A 19,993-nucleotide genomic window follows, 5' to 3' on the forward strand; every position below is an offset into this window, starting at 1 on the left:
GTTATCTGACGGCTATAAAATCAAAAATTTTCTATTTAACGTGATTTTGGAATGTGATTACTCTCATTTACACACATTTTCTTGTCTTAGTTTCATCATTTGTGTGTATTATGTTACCTTGATATATTTTACTCGTAAGATAGGTTACCAACAAAAGCAGCTGTAATCATGTATGTCGATTTTCTCTACCATCAGTTGTACCATTTTGCTTCTCATATAATTGTTAGAAAGAAGAAATCTTGCAACATTCGGCCAAAAATGTCTTTAAAGAAATGGCACATCCAAGATTAGATTCATAATAGCATCGTTGGTGTTCAAATCAATTTGCTATCTTGGTCTCGGTTTCCATTGTGAGTTTTGAAGAATTTGAAATGGAGATAATGACGATGGGTTACAGAGAGAAATAGAGAAAATGGCATTGTTATTTAACGTGGTGCCCAAAGAAGTTTGTATTGAACTCTTCATCAGTTATTTCGGAAAATTTGTTCAAACCATAACACTAGGCAACTTTTTGCAAAGATTTTTTAGCCTCTGTTTCCAGAACCTTTCTTTGAAACGTATTGAATCTCTTTGTCGTCTCTTTTTCGTATATATAAAACTTATGGTATTATCTCATTCATTCCACAAAAGCCACCCAGTCTCAGGGCTTATGTAAATACATTAATTACACATATGAAAAAAAGCATATTACATAATTCTTATGGGTTATGGTTTACTCCCGAGTTGTTGAAACCTTTGTGTTCAAAATGTCGTTGATGATTATAATCAAGAAATGAAGAAAAGTTAGTTTTAGGATTTTTTTTTAGTAGTTTTTAGGTAATTTTTTAGAAAGATTTAAAACTGAAAGCTGAAAAGAAAAACGAAACTAGACAATTACTATTACTAATAATAAGTATATAAGAAAAATTTGGTGCCGCAAAGCTTCCTTTAGGTTACTTTGCGGCACCTTATTGGTCTGTGACATTTCCTTTTTGTTTTAGTTCTGGTATCGTAAGGAACGTAAAAAAGCTGACTGAGTGGCAATTTCATTTTTGATTTTTTAGTTCTGGTACCAAAACAAATATGATAGAGACCGACCGAATTCATGTAGACTCATAGGGTTTTGTTTTAGTTCCGGTTTCATGACGAGTGTAACGAACAACACTAACAGAATGCCAATTTTATTTTTGTAGTTTTTTTGTTTTAGTTATGGTACCGTAATGAACGTGATGAAAACCGACCGAATTTGTTTTGACTTACCACCTCAATACTCGGGACCAACAATGCTTGGTTTTTGTCACCACATGGGTTTTACCAATTTGTCCTGGCGCAATGTGCCGGGTAATACCACGTAGTTTTCAAAAATTGAAAACCTAAAGCTTCGGTTCTTGACTTATTTTAGCCAAAACCGACCCAAAATAATTTAGGCCTTTATAGTTTTCAACCAAAATTTTCCAAACTCAAATAGCAAAACCCAAAAACCCAAAACTACAGGTGCAAATGAGCCGAGCTGTTCGCGAGCTACTTGAGATCGGTTTGTGAAAAAGCTCGATCGAGCCGGAGCCTAAATGTAAGCTCGTTTAATAAACGAGCCCGAACCCGAGCTTCTCTTAGCGAGCTCGAGCCAGCTCATGAGCCCAAACGATTCTGTTATATATATATACACACACATATTAATACATATTAACAATTAATAATTAATATATATAATTGATATTAAAAAATAACTAAATAATATTAATTATTCTATACACAAAATTATAATGGCAAAAAATATATGTAAAAATAATTATAAATATATAAAAAATATAACAAATAGTAAACAAGCCAAGTACTGAAAATTTACTCACGAGCTGAACTCGAGTTTTAAAAATAAAGCTTGATCTCCTTGTAAGTTAAACAAGCTGAGTTCGAGCCTAGTCAAACGCAAAATCAGCTTGTTTGCACCCCTACCCAAACCCAAACTCAAACACAAACAGAAACACAAAATTATGTTTTAGACTTGTTTTAGCCAAAACCTACCCAAACCGAACCGAAACACACTCGGGTACCCCTATATATGCACACATACCAAAGACGTTGCTAGAAGTGTCTTCTACCTCTCACACCATAAACCCTCTGCTCCTCCTCATAAACAAACACTCATGGTTAGTAAAACATTCAAATCTCCACTCATTACATTATTATTTGACAATTGTTTGTTTGTTTGTTTTATCAGGATCAACAACAACAACACGTTCCGTCAATTGAAGACTGTTTAAGGCTACTGAAAGGCGACCGAGACGAGCAACGCCTCGCGGGTCTCCTTCTCGCCACCAAGTTCTGCAAAAACGATGATTTTCACTCCATTCTTAGGGTTTATAATGCCCTCGGCAACACCTTCCTTGACCGCCTCCTCCGAACCGGTAATCGATAGAGTTAACCTCTTCTAATTACGGTTATTTGCTGCTGTGTTTAGAGAAATTAGCCCTAAAGTTTTGAAATTTAAGAGTTATAGTTTGCAATTAGGCCAGTAAACGGGCTGCGCAAGGGCGTGTTTGTGTTCGTTTATTTAACTTTAAACGAACATGAGCACTTGCTTTTGAAATTAAGATGAATAAATAGCCCTAGGTTTTGAAATTTAGTGAATAAGTTGCTGCGCATTGATGGATGGGTTTGTGAGTATAGTATTAATTCTTCAGTTGATATAACAATGAGCTGAATTTGCTATTTTTAGGGTAATTTGGAGTTCTAAGGCTCCACTCGTGGATAAATTTTCAAACTATTTGCTAGTTGTTTTACTAATATTTATACCTCATAATACATGTTATTTACTTATTTTAATCATAATTTTATATATAATAATTATTATTATTATTATTATTATTATTGTTATAAACATGTATATTATAGCATAAATAAATAATAGGCTCGTTTAGGCTCAACATGTGAAGCTCGGGCATGGGCTTGTTGATCAAACAAGCTTATTTTTAAGATTGAGCTTGTTTAAGCTTGGCTTGATTCAAGCTTTCAACAAGCCGATATCGAGTCGCTCATGAGCAGCTTGGCCCATTTGCACCCCTAATTTGGAAACTGTCATGCGTTCTACTACACGTGATTATACGAATTTGATTGCATCCAAACACTTCCTCACATATGATTCAGTTCTGAATGTTTTGGAGTTTATTTGTTAGTTCTGACATATTCATTTTAATTTGTTCAATTGTTGGGTGTGTAGAGTGACAAGCATTTAAACAAATTGAACAAATAACTCTTTGATTTATTTTATTTTATTTATTTATAATTTTTGTTTGTGTTTTTGGTAGGTATGGGTAAAGGAAGCACAAGTGAGAATAGTCAAAATAACCAGGATGCATACTTACAGTTATCCGTATCTATTTTGGCTGCATTCTGTCGGGTTTCTAGTATTGCTTCTTCTGATGATATGGCCAACAAGATTCCACTCATACTGGAAGTTCTTTCTAAACAGTAAGCATTTATAATTATATCTCACCTCACTTAACAATATTCTTTTTTTATGAAATTATATATTTTTCTGAATCTTCAGATTAGGACCGCCACTTGTGGAAGAATGCTTTGAGTTCTTATATTTGGTGTTAACAGCCCACAGTAACGGAGTTCAAATCTTCTTCAAGTCTGGTGGAATGAATGTTTTAGCCTCTCAGATGCCAAATTTACCAGATGGTACTTAGCTATTTTTCATTTAAATTATTGCCAAAGTTTTCAATTTTAATTTCAAGGTCTGAATATAATATATTTGAAACTTGTTTAGGTTCCCATACAATGGAACTAGCGATTAAACTCCTTCAGTTGACCATAAGCCAACTTTCCCTCGACACAATTATAAAAGAGTATTGTTTAGAATTATCATCAGTGGTAAGCTTATAAATTATTGTATTTTCGTAATATCGTAGTTTTTAAAATTATTGAAATATTCATGTCTTCTTGTTGCAGGTTACAGTGCTAGCAAAACAGTTTGCTTTGTCTCACAATGCTTTGAAATTTGAGACACTTCATCTTCTATCAATGATCCTACATTCACTATATGCAGTATGTATATTTTATACTAAAGTTATTAAAAATATTATATTGGTTTCATTATTTCATATCATCACTTGCAGAAGATGTAACCTAAAAAGGTACTTTGTTAGGCACCTGCGCATGAAGCTCTTGGTACAATGATCAATAAAAGTTGGACAAGTTATGTGCGTGTAGGTGTTGTTGCCGTTTTGCAGAACCGTGTTGGTAAGTTTTAAGTTTATTGTATGCTTGATTAATCTTTTATAATATTATTAATCTATGAAATTTATATTCAGCACCAAATCAACGGCTGGAAGCTCTTATGTTGGCTGAGTCTGTTATGCGTATTGCTGGTGAACGGTGGCTCGTTGAGCTAGCAAACTTATCTGATATTCAAGATTCTATTCCAGCTGACAGGTATGTGGGTCGTGTTATTTTGGTTCCAGGTCAGCAAGTGCTTTTCTTTACCCGGTTTTATTGTTTTGCCAGGTGTACATTGCTTGTTCTAGAAACCTCTAGGGTGGAAATTGCGGTTCTTCTTAATGAGTTGGCATATTTAAGATACGAGTCTAAAGAAGCATTAGATGCTGAAACTGTTATCTTAAAGCAAAGAAATCTTGCCATTGCATTTTCATTGGTGGAAAAGATAATTAAATTGATTTCAAGTTTTGCTGAAGATGAAGGTATGCGTTTGCTTCAAATAGCCTAAATTTGTAGCATATATATTAGTTAATATTAAAAATGTGATTTCTTTTATTATTTACAGGTAATATCATTAGTGAGAAAATGTTCATGAAGATCATCAATGGGCTTAACGAGACAATCGGTGTGATCCTAGAGTATCTTCGAGATGCCAAGGTGTTAAACCAAAATATTAATATTATTTCACATATTCAAGGTCGTGTACCATTTATACATGAATAATTGTAACTTCTTTGCAGGATCATGGACAGTATAAAGGGAATGATTTTCTGGCTTCAGTAAGGATAGTTGGAAGGTAATCCTCGTATCAATATTGTATATATTTTAGTGTATAATTATATCACTATTTTACATAGTTTCTTTTAAAAAAATATATATATTTTTTGCAGTTACCTTGCTGAGACCCCGTCTGCATGCAATGACAAAGTTATGGAGCTTTTGGGGTACATGGTTTTGGTTCAAGGTGAAGATGAACAGAGGTTTGTCTATATCTATCTCTATTATTTATTTATATTTAATTAGTTATCTTGTTTATTCAATTTTGAAGTAATTTGAATTTAAATTTATTTCATAAATGTGATTTGGCAATTCAGCCCCTTTTCTTCAGTTTGCTTCTTGCTTCCAATGGTATGCCAAATAACAATGGAGGTTAATGGATGTCGGCTTATTGTCTCTTCCGGTGCATATAAAGCAGTAAGTTATTTTAAATGCATAATTGTAAATATAAGATGTTTTTAAAATCACATGATGAAATATAACATATGATTGTTACTGATTCGTCCAAAATTAAATATTGATTGAACTTGAAGGTTGTAGAATGCCTAATTAAGATGCTTTCGGAAGATACGGGTACAATGGAGGATAGCGGTCCGATTTTCTTGGCCTGTGATACGATTTTAAATCTTCTTTTAAAGGTATGTTAATTTCCAGCAAGGCAATATACCAAGTTATCATTTTAAATGCTATTTTTGTTGGTTATTATGTTTTGTTTTTAACTTTTTATCCTATCAGAAAGAGCAGATTCAGGTACCCTTGGATGATTCTTGTTTTATCAGACTATTGGGTGCAATGTCATCATGGGCAGGTATTAGTTATTATTATATTTATAGTGTTTTTTATTTCTTTTTATTTTGTGATTTTAATGTTGATTAATTTGTGATTGATCAGATGATGCAGTTGACTGGTCTTGTACCATGATGGCTTCAAGCATATGCAGTTTGATATTAGATTCCACATCGGAAACCGTTCTTCAAAGCGATCCACATTTTAGTAATAATTTTATCGGTTTATGTCGCCTCATGAAGCGAAGTTTGGCTACGTTTGGTAAAGTAAGTTTAAATGTTTCTTACATCATGAATAATGAATGATATTATGGTAAGAATTAGCTGGCAAATGATTTTCTAATTTAATCTTTCAGCATGCGGAGTCTGAGGCGGATCTTCATCAAATAGTCATCTCAGGTATGTGAAATCATTATTACTGAGCTGCGAGTGTAATAAACATTTTTAAGTGAACAATTTGAAGTTAGTTATTTGTTTTTGGTTGGTTGTGTAGGATACTCGAGGTGGGCTGATCGGTATCCTCGTATTAAAGCAGCAGTTGAAGGGAGGTAGTCAATAAAATATATTTGTAGAGTTCACACATTTGGTGTGTTACTTTGAAGATGGGTGTTGTGTTATTGCAGACCTTCATTACAGATTTTGATATAAGATGTATTCTTTGTTTGGATAAAAGAAAATCTTTAGGCTCACAGATTTTAAAATTTTACAAAGATAAATTTAAGGGGCGTTTTAACCGTTTTTGGGGACTAAAGCGAATTCTAAAGTTTAGGTTTTCTGCCTAAGGAAGACAACTAAGAAGTTAAAATACCTTGACACTTAGCTAACTTGGTTTAAATGTACCTCATACTTTATACTTTATAATGTGGAAAACGTACATGAAAATAGCTTAGGATTAAAACTCATCATCAATAACATTAGTAGCTAGGTGAAACTAACTAGCCTGTTAAAATGATGAACCACTCAAGGTGGTCGGCCGCAATAATCAAACTGGATTGCTTATTTTACCTTCATATAATATAAAATCATAATTGACTTGGATTATTAAATCCCAAAGACTCAAAAAATAGTCATTATTTAAGTTTGTAACAATCCTTAAATAAAGGAGATGAAGAGTTAAAAGAGGGGATCAAAAAAGTGTGAAAATGAACGGGAGACAACAGGAAAATTCCCCAATTTGCGTGAAAAAATAACCTGGATTTCTCTCGGCTTTTCTCGACCCCCACTCCGTCCCCTCTAACATAGGTTGCCAAAGTGTCATCCTTTATCTTCTAGATCAGTTTAATTTTATATAAGTTAATTAAATTTTAACTTTGTTTATAGTCTATATTATACAAATTGTTTTAAGTTTGTGCAACTTTTTACTCTCTTTATACTTTCTATATAATTCAAAATATTTTTATTCTCCTAGACCTAGATTTAGGGGTGTTCATCGAATCGAATAACGAATTTTCAAGTTAAATTGAATCGAATAATCCGAATAATTGTTTTTTTTTTGCCAATATTCGTATTCGATTCGTATTCTTTTAAAAGTTGAACTATTCGATTCGTATTATATGCCCAATTCGAAATTCGATTCGAATTCGTATTTGAAACTCGAATTCGAATCGACTTTGAATAAGTTTGATTTTAATTCTAATATAAATACGATCTAACTCAAGTTTACCTATGTCAAAAATTCAAAAACCATAAGCATAATTGCAAAACAAGCATATAAAATTTTAAAATATCTACAATACCACGTGATAATAAATTCAAAACTCAAATACAAATAATCTAAAATTCAAAATATTCAAAAGAAGAAAATAACACTCATATTAATATAGACTAAAAAACAATAATATAGCCTATTGGATTTAATTAATTTATAATGGACATCTATTATTTATGGATTTGACACAAATAAAAAATAATAATTATATATATATATATATATATATATATATATATAGGGTTAGGTTAAAATAAAAACCCACTTGAGTTGTGAAAACTCTAGAAACTCATTCTTAACCACATGTTTTTAAATAAAGATTAAATCTTGTGGTTCACAATTAAAGTTAATAAAAAATGTTAACGTAAATATAACTTTCTCTCTCCTAAAAATATATAAAAAAATTAGTAAAAAAATGTTAAAAAATAGCAAAACAAATTTTTTTTAATGTTTCGATATTTTGTATTAAATGTTACAACATATATTACATGTAACAAAAAAAAACGATGTCACATATAGTTTTCGCGGGTTTTCACAACTCAAGTGGGTTTTCATTCTATACTTTGCCTATATATATATATATACCCTAAAATACTATTTGTCGCGATGTGGTCGCTACCTCCTTTTATGAAAGCGACCAGATTGCTTGATTTTTAAATGAAGGTCTCTTATTGATTTAACCCAAATTCATGGGTATGGGTCTTACAAAAACCAGATAGCTTTTAAACGGGTTATAACATCTCATTGAATTAAAAATTAATCTTACCAATTATTTGATATGAAAATAAAATTTAAGATCCAATTTAAAAATAAAAATATATTATTTATAATTTTTTTATAGTAAAAAAAAAAGAGGGTCATGGGTCATCAAATTCAGATAGCTTTTAAATGAGTTATAGTATCATTTATTTATGAAATCCTTTTATTATCAAACCTAAGTATATTATTAACTTTCTTATAATAAAGAAAATTAAAATCCAAAAAATAAATATTAAAAAACAAAAAATGTAAAATAACCATTCTCTCAAGCCATTTATTTGTAAATGAAGGTTTCCCACAATCCAAATATAAATATGAAAACAAATAATGTAAAATAACCACCGTAATACGGGAGATAAAATCTAGTATATACATATATGTACATAATTTGAATTCGAATTTCGAATCGAATAATAAATCATAAATTCGTATTCAATTAATATACTCGAATCGAATTCGAATTTTTTAAAACCGAATTCGAATCTTAATAATCGAATTCGAATCGAATTTCGAATGTTTCGAATGCGAATCGAAATCTGAACAGTGAACACCACCTAGATTACTAGCATATTCATTCCACAGAAAACTAATCCCAAAAATAGGGAAATAACAATGCAGGCATGGATATATATACATTCAAAAAGAGATTTTGGTTTCTTTCCTTAAAAGTTTCCTCAAAAGTTGCTAAAACAACAAAAGAAGAATGTGAAAATGGAACCGCCAATATTATAATTATTAATTGAGATAACGCCTGCAATTACTAGAATTGCAAGAACACAATATTTTTTTACCTTCATCTTCATTGTTAAAATGGTAATCATATGTTATCTCTTCTCCTGGATATATGTCCCTTTCAGCAAAGAACACAACCTGCATTTCATTTTTACACAGTCAAAATTTTTTTTTTTCAATAAAGTAATATAAAACCACATTACAATATATTTGGATTTGAATTATTTAAATTTGGAATGTTAAAAAGTTACCTTCTTTTCACCCCGCACCGTCACCACTTTAGCAACACAATTTGGCTAGATATGAAGATATGGTAATAAGTTATCAGTTAGTAAACAAAGCATTTATTAAACTGAATATTAACAAAATTATAATAATTTGAATGAGTGAGATGGTTTTACCTGGCATGAATGGTTTACAAACCGAGCAATTCCGCCTTTACGAGTTGCATCGATTATATGTTCTTTATCGATTCTGAAAAAGTAACATGCACTTTTATATTGCAATTGCTTTCCAGATTGATACTCACTTTCTCTTCTATCAGCAACACGCAGCCCCACAATTTCACCAACATACTCTACAACCTGTTGCTCAAATAATGTTAATTGATATCATTTTTGTAAGTATTTAATTTATTGATTAATGACTATACCATTGCACTCTGTGAAATGAAAAATGATGTATACAGACCAAGAGCATGGATTCCTGATCTGTATACAACCAAATGCTTCCAGCCTTTTGACTGTTTATACCGAGCATATTCTTTCTGCAAATACACATAAGATGAGATTTTCCAAAGTACCTACGGGCAGAAGTTCGTGAACCGTTCGACGGGTAGTTTGTTTATGTTCGCTTATCTAACAAGCGAATGAACATGAACAAAAGCTTTTGTTTATTTTGTTAAACGAACAAACATGAACACATCTCGTTCATTCATTTATGTTCGTGAATGTTCGTTTATGTTCATTTGATTACATTCATTTATATTTGTCGGTCCGTTTACATTCATTTATGTACTTTAGTTTTAAGTTCATTCGTCTATGTTCATTAATATCCATTTAAAAATTTTAGGCCCGTTACAATTTAGTCTACTTTTAATAACTTTTTAGTGTTGTCACCTTTACTTTTAATTGGTTATATCTCGGTTATGTTTGTTCACATATGTTCAGTTATGTTCGTTCATCTATGTTTGTGAACCTTTCATTTATGCTATTAACAAACGAACATAAACGAACACGCTCATTTTCTTAACGAACAAACACAGACATAAAAACCCTGTTCGTTTAAAAGTTAAACAAACAAACACAAACGTGTTCCGTCTGGTTCGTTTACAGGCCTATCTCAATGGGGTAATAACGTAATCTAACATACCCGAAAATCAGATTCTACATCTTGAACCGGTTGTGGCATTTTATGAAGCCGTTTTTTAGATAAAAGTTGTCGGTTTATATAATTCCAAGCATCCACTTGCTCTTGCTGAACCATGCATCCATCACCACCACTAGCGCTTTGTTGGCTGTCATGCCTAAACCCTTCTCGTTTCCGTCCCTTATAACCCTAATCCACCAAAAAAAAAGATATAAAAAAACACTGGTTACAATATATAACCATTATTACTAGTATTATTAGCAGTAGACAGACCTCTGTTCGAGCACATGTTTCTATTTCAGGAAGACACACAATTTGTATGCTCTGAGAGTTGGTCTTACGGTTCCAACAATGATCTTCGGTTGCATGAAGCTCACATCTTCCATAAAAGCCAACCATGTCATTGTCAGCTCCTTCAACCTCACTTTGCAGTAAACCCTATTTCCAAACCAACAATCATATTGACATTTACTTAAGTGAGTCAACAGTCAACTCAGTCTATATTTTGTCTCTAACGGGTCAAATGGGCAGGAGATTAAGACCTTTTCATGTGCACACCAGGGATGGAAGTGAATTGCGCAATTTTTAACTCTGCATCTTATGCAACAACCACCAGGACGTTTACACATTGAACAAACCTGCAAGTTTAATAAAATCTATTAACATTTAGTATAATTTGGATCCATGAAAAATTAAATTAGTTAAATTCAGTTAAGGTCTACCCACATTTTCTTTGGGAAAGCAAGCACCAGACACATCAAAAGCACTCATGGTGTCTACATTTGGACATCGTGTGCCAGGTGTCCAAAGTCCACAAACCATATGTACCCACTGTTTCACAGTAGGATCAAAAGTTCCTGATGTAACACTATTTATTACCACTTTGTCATTCGCAGGGTAAGATGAATTCTTGACCATAGGATCACACACTGAAGATGCCCTTATATGTTTACACATAATATTTTGAGACTCCTGTGATTCTGCAACAAAATTCCATGCATTCAAAAGGCTTCTCACAATACTGTTACTATGAAGAGCCCGAGTCATGACCCCGCCTTCATAACCACATAGAACACATGCCTGAATGCCAATAAACCACAATTAATATGTTTCATAAGTTAAACTTGCAGAATGTTTAGCATGCACGTTCGTGCACACACAATCAATTAGACATGAATTGGCCATCAATTTCTAATTGAACGAATTCTTACCATATTTGTAGCATTTTCTCTGCATGGTCTACAATACCAACCGTTTTTGGGAACTTTTGAAATTCCATAACAAGCCTGATGCACCTGCATAATACCATATAAAAGTTTCTCATAATCTACACAGGTGGTACTTTAATCAAAGTATACAAATACTGAAGGGCATACCTTAATCAAGCATCGGTTGCACTCCAACAAGCAATTTAAAGCATCATTGTTTACGCTTCCACAAACATTGCAGAATATATCCACATCTGGAGTTGACTTGCATGTCAACTCTTTAGGGGATCTAAACCATAGGCCATTGATCTTATCATACAGTTTTTTTTAGACAAAAGTAATCAATGTACAGATAATTCAAATCCAAATATAACTAATTACCTGAATACGTTTTCTACTCCACAGAGATTATTACTATTTCCATCATTCTTCAAGTTATCTTGAGATGCGGAAGCTATGTTCTTTGGAATTGTAACAAAACCAGAACCTTTTTCTGATGATCATAGGAGCAAAAGAATAAGGTTATGTATGGACCAAAGGTATACCTCTGTAACAGACCCGAAAAGTATTTTAAGAAAAATGAAGTTAAACATTAGTGTCCTATATTAGTTAGAAATGATATACCTTCTGTACTTAATTCATAAAGGCTACGTTTGCGAATCTTCTTACTTTTTCGCCTTTTTTTGGTGCCAAAATCACTATCTGAAGATTCCGTTGTATCATCATGACTGTATACTTCAGATTCTTTTCCAATGTAGCACATATCCTCTTTAAAACTAGAAATTCTATCTGTCCTTCGATCTCCTTCTCTGATGATAGATTTCTTTAATGTTTTTACTGGTGATTTCTTCACAAATTCATCTGTGACAGGAGAGCATCTTTTCGAAGTTTTAATAATATTTTTAAGAGAAAATATCTTTGCTGGTTTAGATGTATCACCATTTGAGATAATACCATACTTTCCACATACTACTGGCCTAGTGAATCTTTTACAAGATAACTCTTGTTTACAAACACTTTTTGTTTTCGAAAAATCCAAATCAATCCTTAGCTTCTTTGCACGTGATGATTCTGGAATTTCAAGAATATCATCATGTTCATAACCCCTTTTTTGGGTCCTACATGGAAGTTCCTTTTTATGTTTATCAAGTCTATGTACTTCTTCAAGAGACTGAGAAGACTGCCCAGAAGATATTGAAGAAGTACGGGAGTCAGGGAATGATTTTCCAAGAATTTTGAATTTTGTTTCTCCTTTTCTTTTTCTCGGTCCAAATTCTTTCTCTAATGTATTCATTGAAGCACTATTTTCATGCATAGGGACTTGATTCTGTACCTTCTTTAATCTTAGAGAGTCTATAACCCTTAGCTCATCAACAAGACTACGGTTTGACCGATCTGGAACTAATTTTGACCGTGTTTCGTTTTCGGAATTGGTTTTCCGAGAAAACCCATCAAATCCAGTGTTGCTACAATCATCAGAAGACCAATTTTTGGCACAATCAGTGTTTTGTGCATCGTCAGTGCATGAATCTCCATTGCTGATTTTGACTGAAGCTTGGGTCAAAGCAGGAGCCGAACATTTAGATGATATATTAGACATAACCTGCTCTTTCATGCAGTCAACATTCTGAACAGGTTGGTCAACGCTTTTGGCAACTACATCAGAAGTTTGGTCAATGACATCAACTCTATCCTCTAAAACCTTAGCAGTTTCATCTCTGCATGGCGCTTGGCACTTGCCCGTCATTTTGGTAGGAACATCTTTCCATTGAAAAGCATTAAATTTGACTTTTTTAAGACTTGGCTTTATTGTCTCTCTGATTTTACCTAAAGAAATAGCTCCATCATGCAAAGTGCAACCTTTTTGCAAATTAGGAGATAATGTAGGAGCTCTGATTTTTGATGGTTCTCCAAAAGCACTAAGAAATTCTTTTCCATCAAAATTTGATTTTTCAATCATATGCTTTTTTTGTACCAGACACCTGCATGTTTCTGGAACATATGCACATGTACCTTGAAAGCAGTTTCCATTTCCAGATGATGAGCCAGGTATACCAATCCTAAATTTTAACATGTAAAGTCAAAACAATGATTACAAAAAGAAAGTAGTGCAGTGAGTTACTATTTCTTGATTATTTTGTAGTAATTTTTAGTCACCTTGGCAGTGGAGGACCAGTTTGGTTGCTCAGCACTCTGCTTTTTCCTATTTGAAATGAGGTTTCTTGTGATACTGCAAAATATATTTCATTATTTTTATTAGATTCAGGTAGGTAGAGAAAATGAACTAAAAAATCAGCAATCTTTAGTGATTAGAGTAACTATTTACCAGAAATTACAGCTGGTTTCTCCACACCATTAGCAGTCCAAGATGTAGTTCCAGAATGAACAGGTTTTGTTGCAACTTCTGGGATAATATATGTACTTGCAGTTGGTTTTGATGGCATTTTTATTGAACTCCATAAATTTCCATTTAAGGGGTTGCCTGAATTTATTTTCATTATTTTATTAAATCTAGAAGGGTAGAGAAAATGAACTAAAATCAGTAATCTTCAGTGAATAAGATAAACATTTACCAGAAATTACAGCTGATTTTTCTGCAACGTTAGCAATCCAAGAAGTAGTTCCAGAGTGAACAGGTTTGCTTACAAATTCTGGAATTTTTATTGAACTCCACAAGTTTCCATTCAAAGGGTTGTTTGATACATTTTGGTCCCTTCCAAGTTCACATAAAGATGAAACATTTGATGAGTGTGTACGTGAATTCATGACTCTGCTACCCTCTACTTTTGACATTGATGAGGTCATGTTAGGAGAAGAGTTCATAATCATAGATGAAAACACCGGTGATGGAGCTTTTGATGTCAAAGGTGGTCTAGGAGACACATGTTGAGATGTAACTGGAACAGGAAAACCACGGTCAACATGCTCTACCCCTTTCCCTTTGTCCATAAGCTTGTAATTTTCCATATCATTAAAACCAAGCTTGGAAATTTGAGATTCTACATATTGTTGCTTAGACATATCTTTAGGATTATCGAAGTGTGAAAATAGCATGGAATTAACTGAACCAGCGACTACATCACCTTTCCGTTGTTCTGGTTGCAAAGTGGTTCTTGTGCTATACGCTCCAAACCCAAGACTAGAAAATCCTAACCGGTCTTGTCCTTCTGTTGAACCGGATTTAGCTGCTTGAGCAGCACAGTTAACAACTTGCTTGCTTTCCTCTGTAATTCTGTTAAGGCCTGGTATATCTTATTTAGAAAAAAACAAAGGAAAAAAAAGGAATTCTTAGTTCATATAAGTTGATATAAAATAAATAAATACAAAGAAACATAGCAGAAACTCACCATTATAAATCCGCTGCTGTGAAGAAATTAATTCCAGTGGATGATCAACTCTGCTAACACGAGTACCGAAACATGGTACTTTCGATATCCCGGGTGTTTGATTCTGCTGAGACGGCTGTCCAAGTCTCAACTCAATATTTGAGGAAACCTTAGTTTTTTCCATTATATCACCATCCCTGTAATTGTTGATTTTATCAGAGTATGTTGGAACAGATTTAAAAGCATTAACCGTGTCAACGGCCAACTTCGAAATTGATAAACGAGACACGTGCTGCTCGGTAGTCTTGTTAACTGGCACACCATGTGCACTGCTCTGAGATGTTTCAGTGAAGTCATTTGGTAATTTACTTTTATCAAGGGCATGAGCAAAATTCTGATTCAAACGATGGTGACTTGAAAATACCAATGGCTGTCTGGAAGACGCATATGGTCTAGACGGACCAACAGAATTGGGCAGATCAGCAATTTTTGTCTCGTTGGGTACCCTCTTGTTACTTTTTGCCACATCAGCTGCTGCAGAGTATCCTTCAGGCCAGTTCCATCCGCATTGATCTTCAGGTATCCTAATCTAAAGCATGATAAAAACATCACCAACCAGTGTTCTTGGTGCTTCAATAACATGCCAATAAGAAATACAATTTTCATGCCAAAAGAAAAATACAATTTTCAGAAAAAAAGAGAGCCAAAACGCCACATACTGGAGCATGCTATTCATGGTGAAAATAAGAAACACAAAGGTGAAAACTAATACAAATGCTGCACTTCTTCTACATTTCTTGCCTAATAACTCATAAGTATATGACAATGAAAATATATAAACTTACCCCTAACTTAGAAAAATAGACTTCTCGCCACTTAGCTATGGTCTCACCACTATCCATATGCACCACATCTCCAGGGTTAACATCTTGCAAACCTGAATGCTGCATGCAATTAGCAATAAGAATAAACCGTGAAAGTTTTTATTTACATAAATCATTTTCATAAGAATCACTGATCAATCCAAATAACACGTATTCAAAACTACCTCTGAAAACTTAGAGATTGACATGCGCAAACCATGGCATGAGCAAACAACTCCAAGGAGTCCAGTATTGGTGAGAAAGAGATCACCACCTTCAAAGATATAAAATACCCAAAATTAGAGCTTATCATCAAAGCTTGTAAGTTGCAACCAAAATGGTGTAAAAACTCACTTGCATACAGACAAAACACACGTGGCAAAACACTTGGGAGAAGAGATAACTGATGATGAAGGGGTGGGCTGTGAAGCTTCCCATGCTGAGATGGCATTGGACCAGAGACTGGTGCATTTTTCTGAGAAGTGAAACCATTTGATTGTTCATGTAAAGAAGCAGATTTTCCACCATCACTTGGTAAAGACTTGACTGGAGCAAGTGGATGGATATCAGTTTTGGAGTTCAGGTAGCTGTTATCAATGTTTTGTGATGATAACTTGGGGGAACAGAATAAAGATTCACGCCCTGTAGGAGCCATCATACAGTTATTTTTGTAGACATGAACATTACTGGATGGATTGGATGGCTTTGAGCTCAATACTTGTTGGGACTCATATTGTGAGAAAGATGGTGGTCCAGAAAGCAGAGTAAAAAATGGAGCTCCCATTACTGACAGACTTGAGTTGTATAAATTGAAATTTGCAGTTTGAAACAAGGGATCAGCCATCAGTTTTCGGGTTGATGAAGATGCTTCTTGCACAATATGTGGATAACCGTAACGACCTGAGTTGATCATCTACAACAAATACAAAGTTATCAAACTTGTATGGCAAAACATAACCAAATCTATCTCAATTCTCAAACATGTTGGCAAAACTTACTTTTTACAAAAACAAGTTCCGAAAAATTACAGATAATTCGATTAATGATGAAACATATACATACATGCATAAGGAAATATTAAGGCATGACTGCATGAATATTCACACCAGCTATATTTTAAGATGTGTCCCAATCCAATATTACATTCACGTAAAAACACATGGATTGTTTATAGGATATAAACTCCAGAGGCCAAATTGTCAGCGTCACACACAAATTTATGCCCAAAATTTCTATTATAGAGACACATTCCCTCCATCTATAAAACATGCACATAACTTGTTATTTCACAGTGTAAATATTTACAATTTCACCGGGAAATTGTGAGGATAATCAATAAATTCCAGAAATCCGATGGCCGTTTTAAGCTACACATATTCGCATTGTCAGTAACTAACATAATTTAGGGGAAATTGGGAAAATGAAGGCACGAATCATGATTCCATGAATGTTCGCAGAAGCTATATGTTTAGATGTGTCCCAAACTAATAGTGCATTCATGTAAAAGTACATACATTGTCTACAGTAAAGGATATAATCTCCATATACAAATGCCACATACAATTTTATGCCCAAGTAGAACCTTGTTGTTTCACCGTATAAAATATTTGCAATGTCACCAGGCATCTGTGAAGATAATCAATATATTCCAGAATCCGGTGCACACTTTTAAGATACACTTATTCGCTTTAGCACTAGCAGTAAGTCGGTAACTAACAAAATTTAGGGGAAATTGGGAAACTGAAAGCATAAAGCATGAATGTCCACATAAGCTATATGTTTAGATGCGTCCCAATCTAATAGTACATTCATGTAAAAGTATATACATTGTCTACAGTATAGAATACAAGCTCCACATGCAATTGTCACATACAATTTTATGCCCTAAAAGTTCTATTATAGAAGATACAGGAACTGTATAAACAAGTTTAACCGAGTCATTTCACCTTATTAAATATTTACAATGTCACCAGGCTTTTGTGAAGATAATCTACAAATTACACAACTCTAGTGCACGTTTTAAACTACACATATTCGCTTCAGCAAAACCTAACAAAATTTATGGCAAATCGAAAACAAAAATCGTGAAAACCTATACTGGATACTACTCTAAACAATCAAGAACGAGAATAGCACGTTCAATTTGCATCATTAAACCTAACAGCTTACACACAAACACAGAGACCCACATACACAGACACAGAGACACACACACAAGCGCATACATAAGTGAATATGAAGGCATGATTGCATGAATATTCAGAGTAGCTAAATATTTAGATGTGCCCCAATCTAATATTACATTCATGTAAAAACAAATACATTGTCTACAGCGTAAAATATAATATCCACATACCAATTTAATGTCGCATACAAACACCGACACAAACTTGGTAGCCGGACCGGACCGTTCACCCTGACCATTCTCGAGTAGCCAAATCAAATAAAGCATTGTTTGTGTTCATTTGTGTCCGTGAGCCATTCACGAGCAAGACATTTCATTCGGTTAGGTGTCCGTTAACCATTACCTTAACAGACGAACATGAACAAGGCATTGTTCGGTTAGGTTCGGTTCATCTACAGCCCTAGCTACACATACATATTCACTCTACCAAAACCTAACTAAAATTAGGGCAAATCAAAAACAAAACCGCGAAAACCTACACCGGATGCTACTATAAACAATCAATAACGAGCATAGCACATTCATTCAATTTTCATCATTAAACCTAACATCAAACACACACATAATCGCTACAAACGAACACACACACACAGTATAACAGTAACGCAGATTACCGAACTAGAAGCATCCGGCAACTGAACTTGAGCCGGCTCCGTGGATGACTGCCACGTGGCACCGCATTTGCTCATCTGCCGTTGATTATTAATATTAATATTATTATTATTATCCATAGCAGAGGAGGTTGCTCAAATCATCGAACACGAAAGGCATGAATGAATAAGTTGTTACATTACATATGCTTTGCTTTGAGTTGAGTTCTTCACACAGTAGCAGCAATGGCGAGTGTGAGTGAACAATATTGAAAAGGGGGAAGTGACAGGTGCAGGTGGTACTTGGTTGGTTGTTGGAAGAGAAAAGGATTGCCTACAGCCGCTCACGTAGACCGTAGAATACTCCACCGTTGATTTCGTATCTGATTGTTTGTGTCCGTTGATTGTATAGATGGGGAACAGGTGGACTTCATGGAGTTGCATGTTATTGGTTAATTGGGATTGTATTTTGGATTTATTTTTTTACCAAATATAACTTTTCATATTTATGGCTTTCATTGTTATAAATTATAATGTTGCAGAACCGTGACAATGATGTTAAAAAGAAACGTGTAACATGTTAAGTTGTTAACATAACAAAGTCAAAACAAAATAATGAAATATAACTAAAAGCCAAAGAATTGCATCAATCTAACTATGAGTAGAAATAGAGGCTCTGGATGATCGGTATAGCCAACTCGATCGGGGTGAAAGAAAAAACGTTAAAAAAAAAAAGATAGATTCCCATCAGGAGCGCGGGAACACCATTCTCCTTCATTTGGTACAAAGATGAAATTTCATCTCGAAGTGAGCATCACGCACCCACTTTCTTCTCTCTAAGACAAGCTACTAAACTTACTCGTGTTTTGTATATAATCATAGTAAAGCAGTTTATTATGGAGAACATGTCATGATCCACACGATCTAAAGGTTAGTGTGTTTGTCGCTATCCATGTCAACCAGATATTATGGAATATATCAAGGTTCTCTAAACGTGATGCATCTTTTAAACTTCAAATAAACATTTGATCACCATGATTGATTTGAACAACTATGAGGTAAAAGACAACTCCAAAAACAAAACAAGTTCAATATGGAAGCCAAGAAATAATATCTAGATGTGATCAATCTCTTCATCATTCGCCTCACAAAATGGGTAAATGACAAAAGATATATTCACCTCTCTCTCTCTCTCTCTCTCTCTCTCTCTCTCTCTCTCTGTGTTCGTAGAATCCCATTTAGAACATTCATCGCTCAAAACAGTTACTTTTAGTGAAACCCAATTCCCATTTAAATTTGCCCACATGATCACCTATGTTACCCCTATCACGATTCTTACGATTCTTCTGAGTGATTGCACCCAAAAATAACACTTTAAAAGTCATATAAAGCTTTTATGTAATGGTTATTGTACTAAGTACTTTTAATTACTTTTTATTTTCTAATAGTATGATCTAGTGTCATCAATACCATTCAAATGTTATGTAGCAAT

At 33.8% G+C, this 19,993-nt stretch overlaps 2 protein-coding genes across 2 annotated transcripts; one reads left to right on the plus strand and one right to left on the minus strand.

Annotated features, from left to right (window-relative positions):
- The first annotated feature begins 1,311 nt into the window (after window positions 1-1,311).
- On the plus strand, window positions 1,312-6,356 carry LOC143633198 (uncharacterized). The gene is made up of 18 exons (XM_077101548.1): window positions 1,312-1,320; window positions 2,198-2,384; window positions 3,285-3,447; window positions 3,527-3,663; window positions 3,752-3,855; window positions 3,934-4,029; window positions 4,131-4,224; window positions 4,296-4,416; window positions 4,489-4,682; window positions 4,766-4,857; window positions 4,941-4,996; window positions 5,091-5,180; window positions 5,295-5,394; window positions 5,511-5,615; window positions 5,713-5,785; window positions 5,869-6,029; window positions 6,119-6,161; window positions 6,256-6,356. The coding sequence occupies exons 1-18, from the start codon at window positions 1,312-1,314 to the stop codon at window positions 6,312-6,314; spliced, it is 1,884 nt and encodes a 627-aa protein (XP_076957663.1). The 3' UTR covers window positions 6,315-6,356.
- Window positions 6,357-8,959: 2,603 nt separating this feature from the next.
- On the minus strand, window positions 8,960-18,642 carry LOC143633199 (uncharacterized). The gene is made up of 21 exons (XM_077101549.1): window positions 18,526-18,642; window positions 16,081-16,639; window positions 15,912-16,000; window positions 15,709-15,807; window positions 15,288-15,452; window positions 14,885-15,197; window positions 14,111-14,788; window positions 13,864-14,019; window positions 13,695-13,767; window positions 12,162-13,597; window positions 11,919-12,030; window positions 11,706-11,826; window positions 11,541-11,624; window positions 11,056-11,409; window positions 10,872-10,967; window positions 10,603-10,767; window positions 10,333-10,518; window positions 9,614-9,727; window positions 9,363-9,545; window positions 9,213-9,257; window positions 8,960-9,099 (listed from the first exon to the last, which is right to left on the minus strand). Exons 1-21 carry the CDS (start codon window positions 18,640-18,642, stop codon window positions 8,965-8,967), a joined length of 5,280 nt encoding a protein of 1,759 aa, XP_076957664.1. The 3' UTR covers window positions 8,960-8,964.
- Between the last annotated feature and the right edge of the window lie 1,351 nt (window positions 18,643-19,993).

This window comes from Bidens hawaiensis, unplaced genomic scaffold (genome assembly GCF_021521415.1).
Source record: "Bidens hawaiensis isolate Kalapana, Puna unplaced genomic scaffold, B.hawaiensis_p1.1 tig00006634_1, whole genome shotgun sequence".
NCBI classification, from domain to species: domain Eukaryota; kingdom Viridiplantae; phylum Streptophyta; class Magnoliopsida; order Asterales; family Asteraceae; genus Bidens; species Bidens hawaiensis.

What these genes read in the sequence shown, in the direction of transcription:
- LOC143633198 (XM_077101548.1), top strand. An exon ending in CAAGGTGAAGATGAACAGAG is followed by an intron (nt 5,181 to 5,294) that starts GTTTGTCTATAT and finishes TTGGCAATTCAG; the next exon opens with CCCCTTTTCTTCAGTTTGCT. An exon ending in TCATCAAATAGTCATCTCAG is followed by an intron (nt 6,162 to 6,255) that starts GTATGTGAAATC and finishes TTGGTTGTGTAG; the next exon opens with GATACTCGAGGTGGGCTGAT.
- LOC143633199 (XM_077101549.1), bottom strand. Translation starts at nt 18,642, where the DNA reads ATGGATAATAATAATAATATTAATATTAATAATCAACGGCAGATGAGC. An exon ending in CTTGCTTTCCCAAAGAAAAT is followed by an intron (nt 10,968 to 11,055) that starts GTGGGTAGACCT and finishes TTAAACTTGCAG; the next exon opens with GTTTGTTCAATGTGTAAACG. An exon ending in CGGTGCGGGGTGAAAAGAAG is followed by an intron (nt 9,100 to 9,212) that starts GTAACTTTTTAA and finishes AATGAAATGCAG; the next exon opens with GTTGTGTTCTTTGCTGAAAG.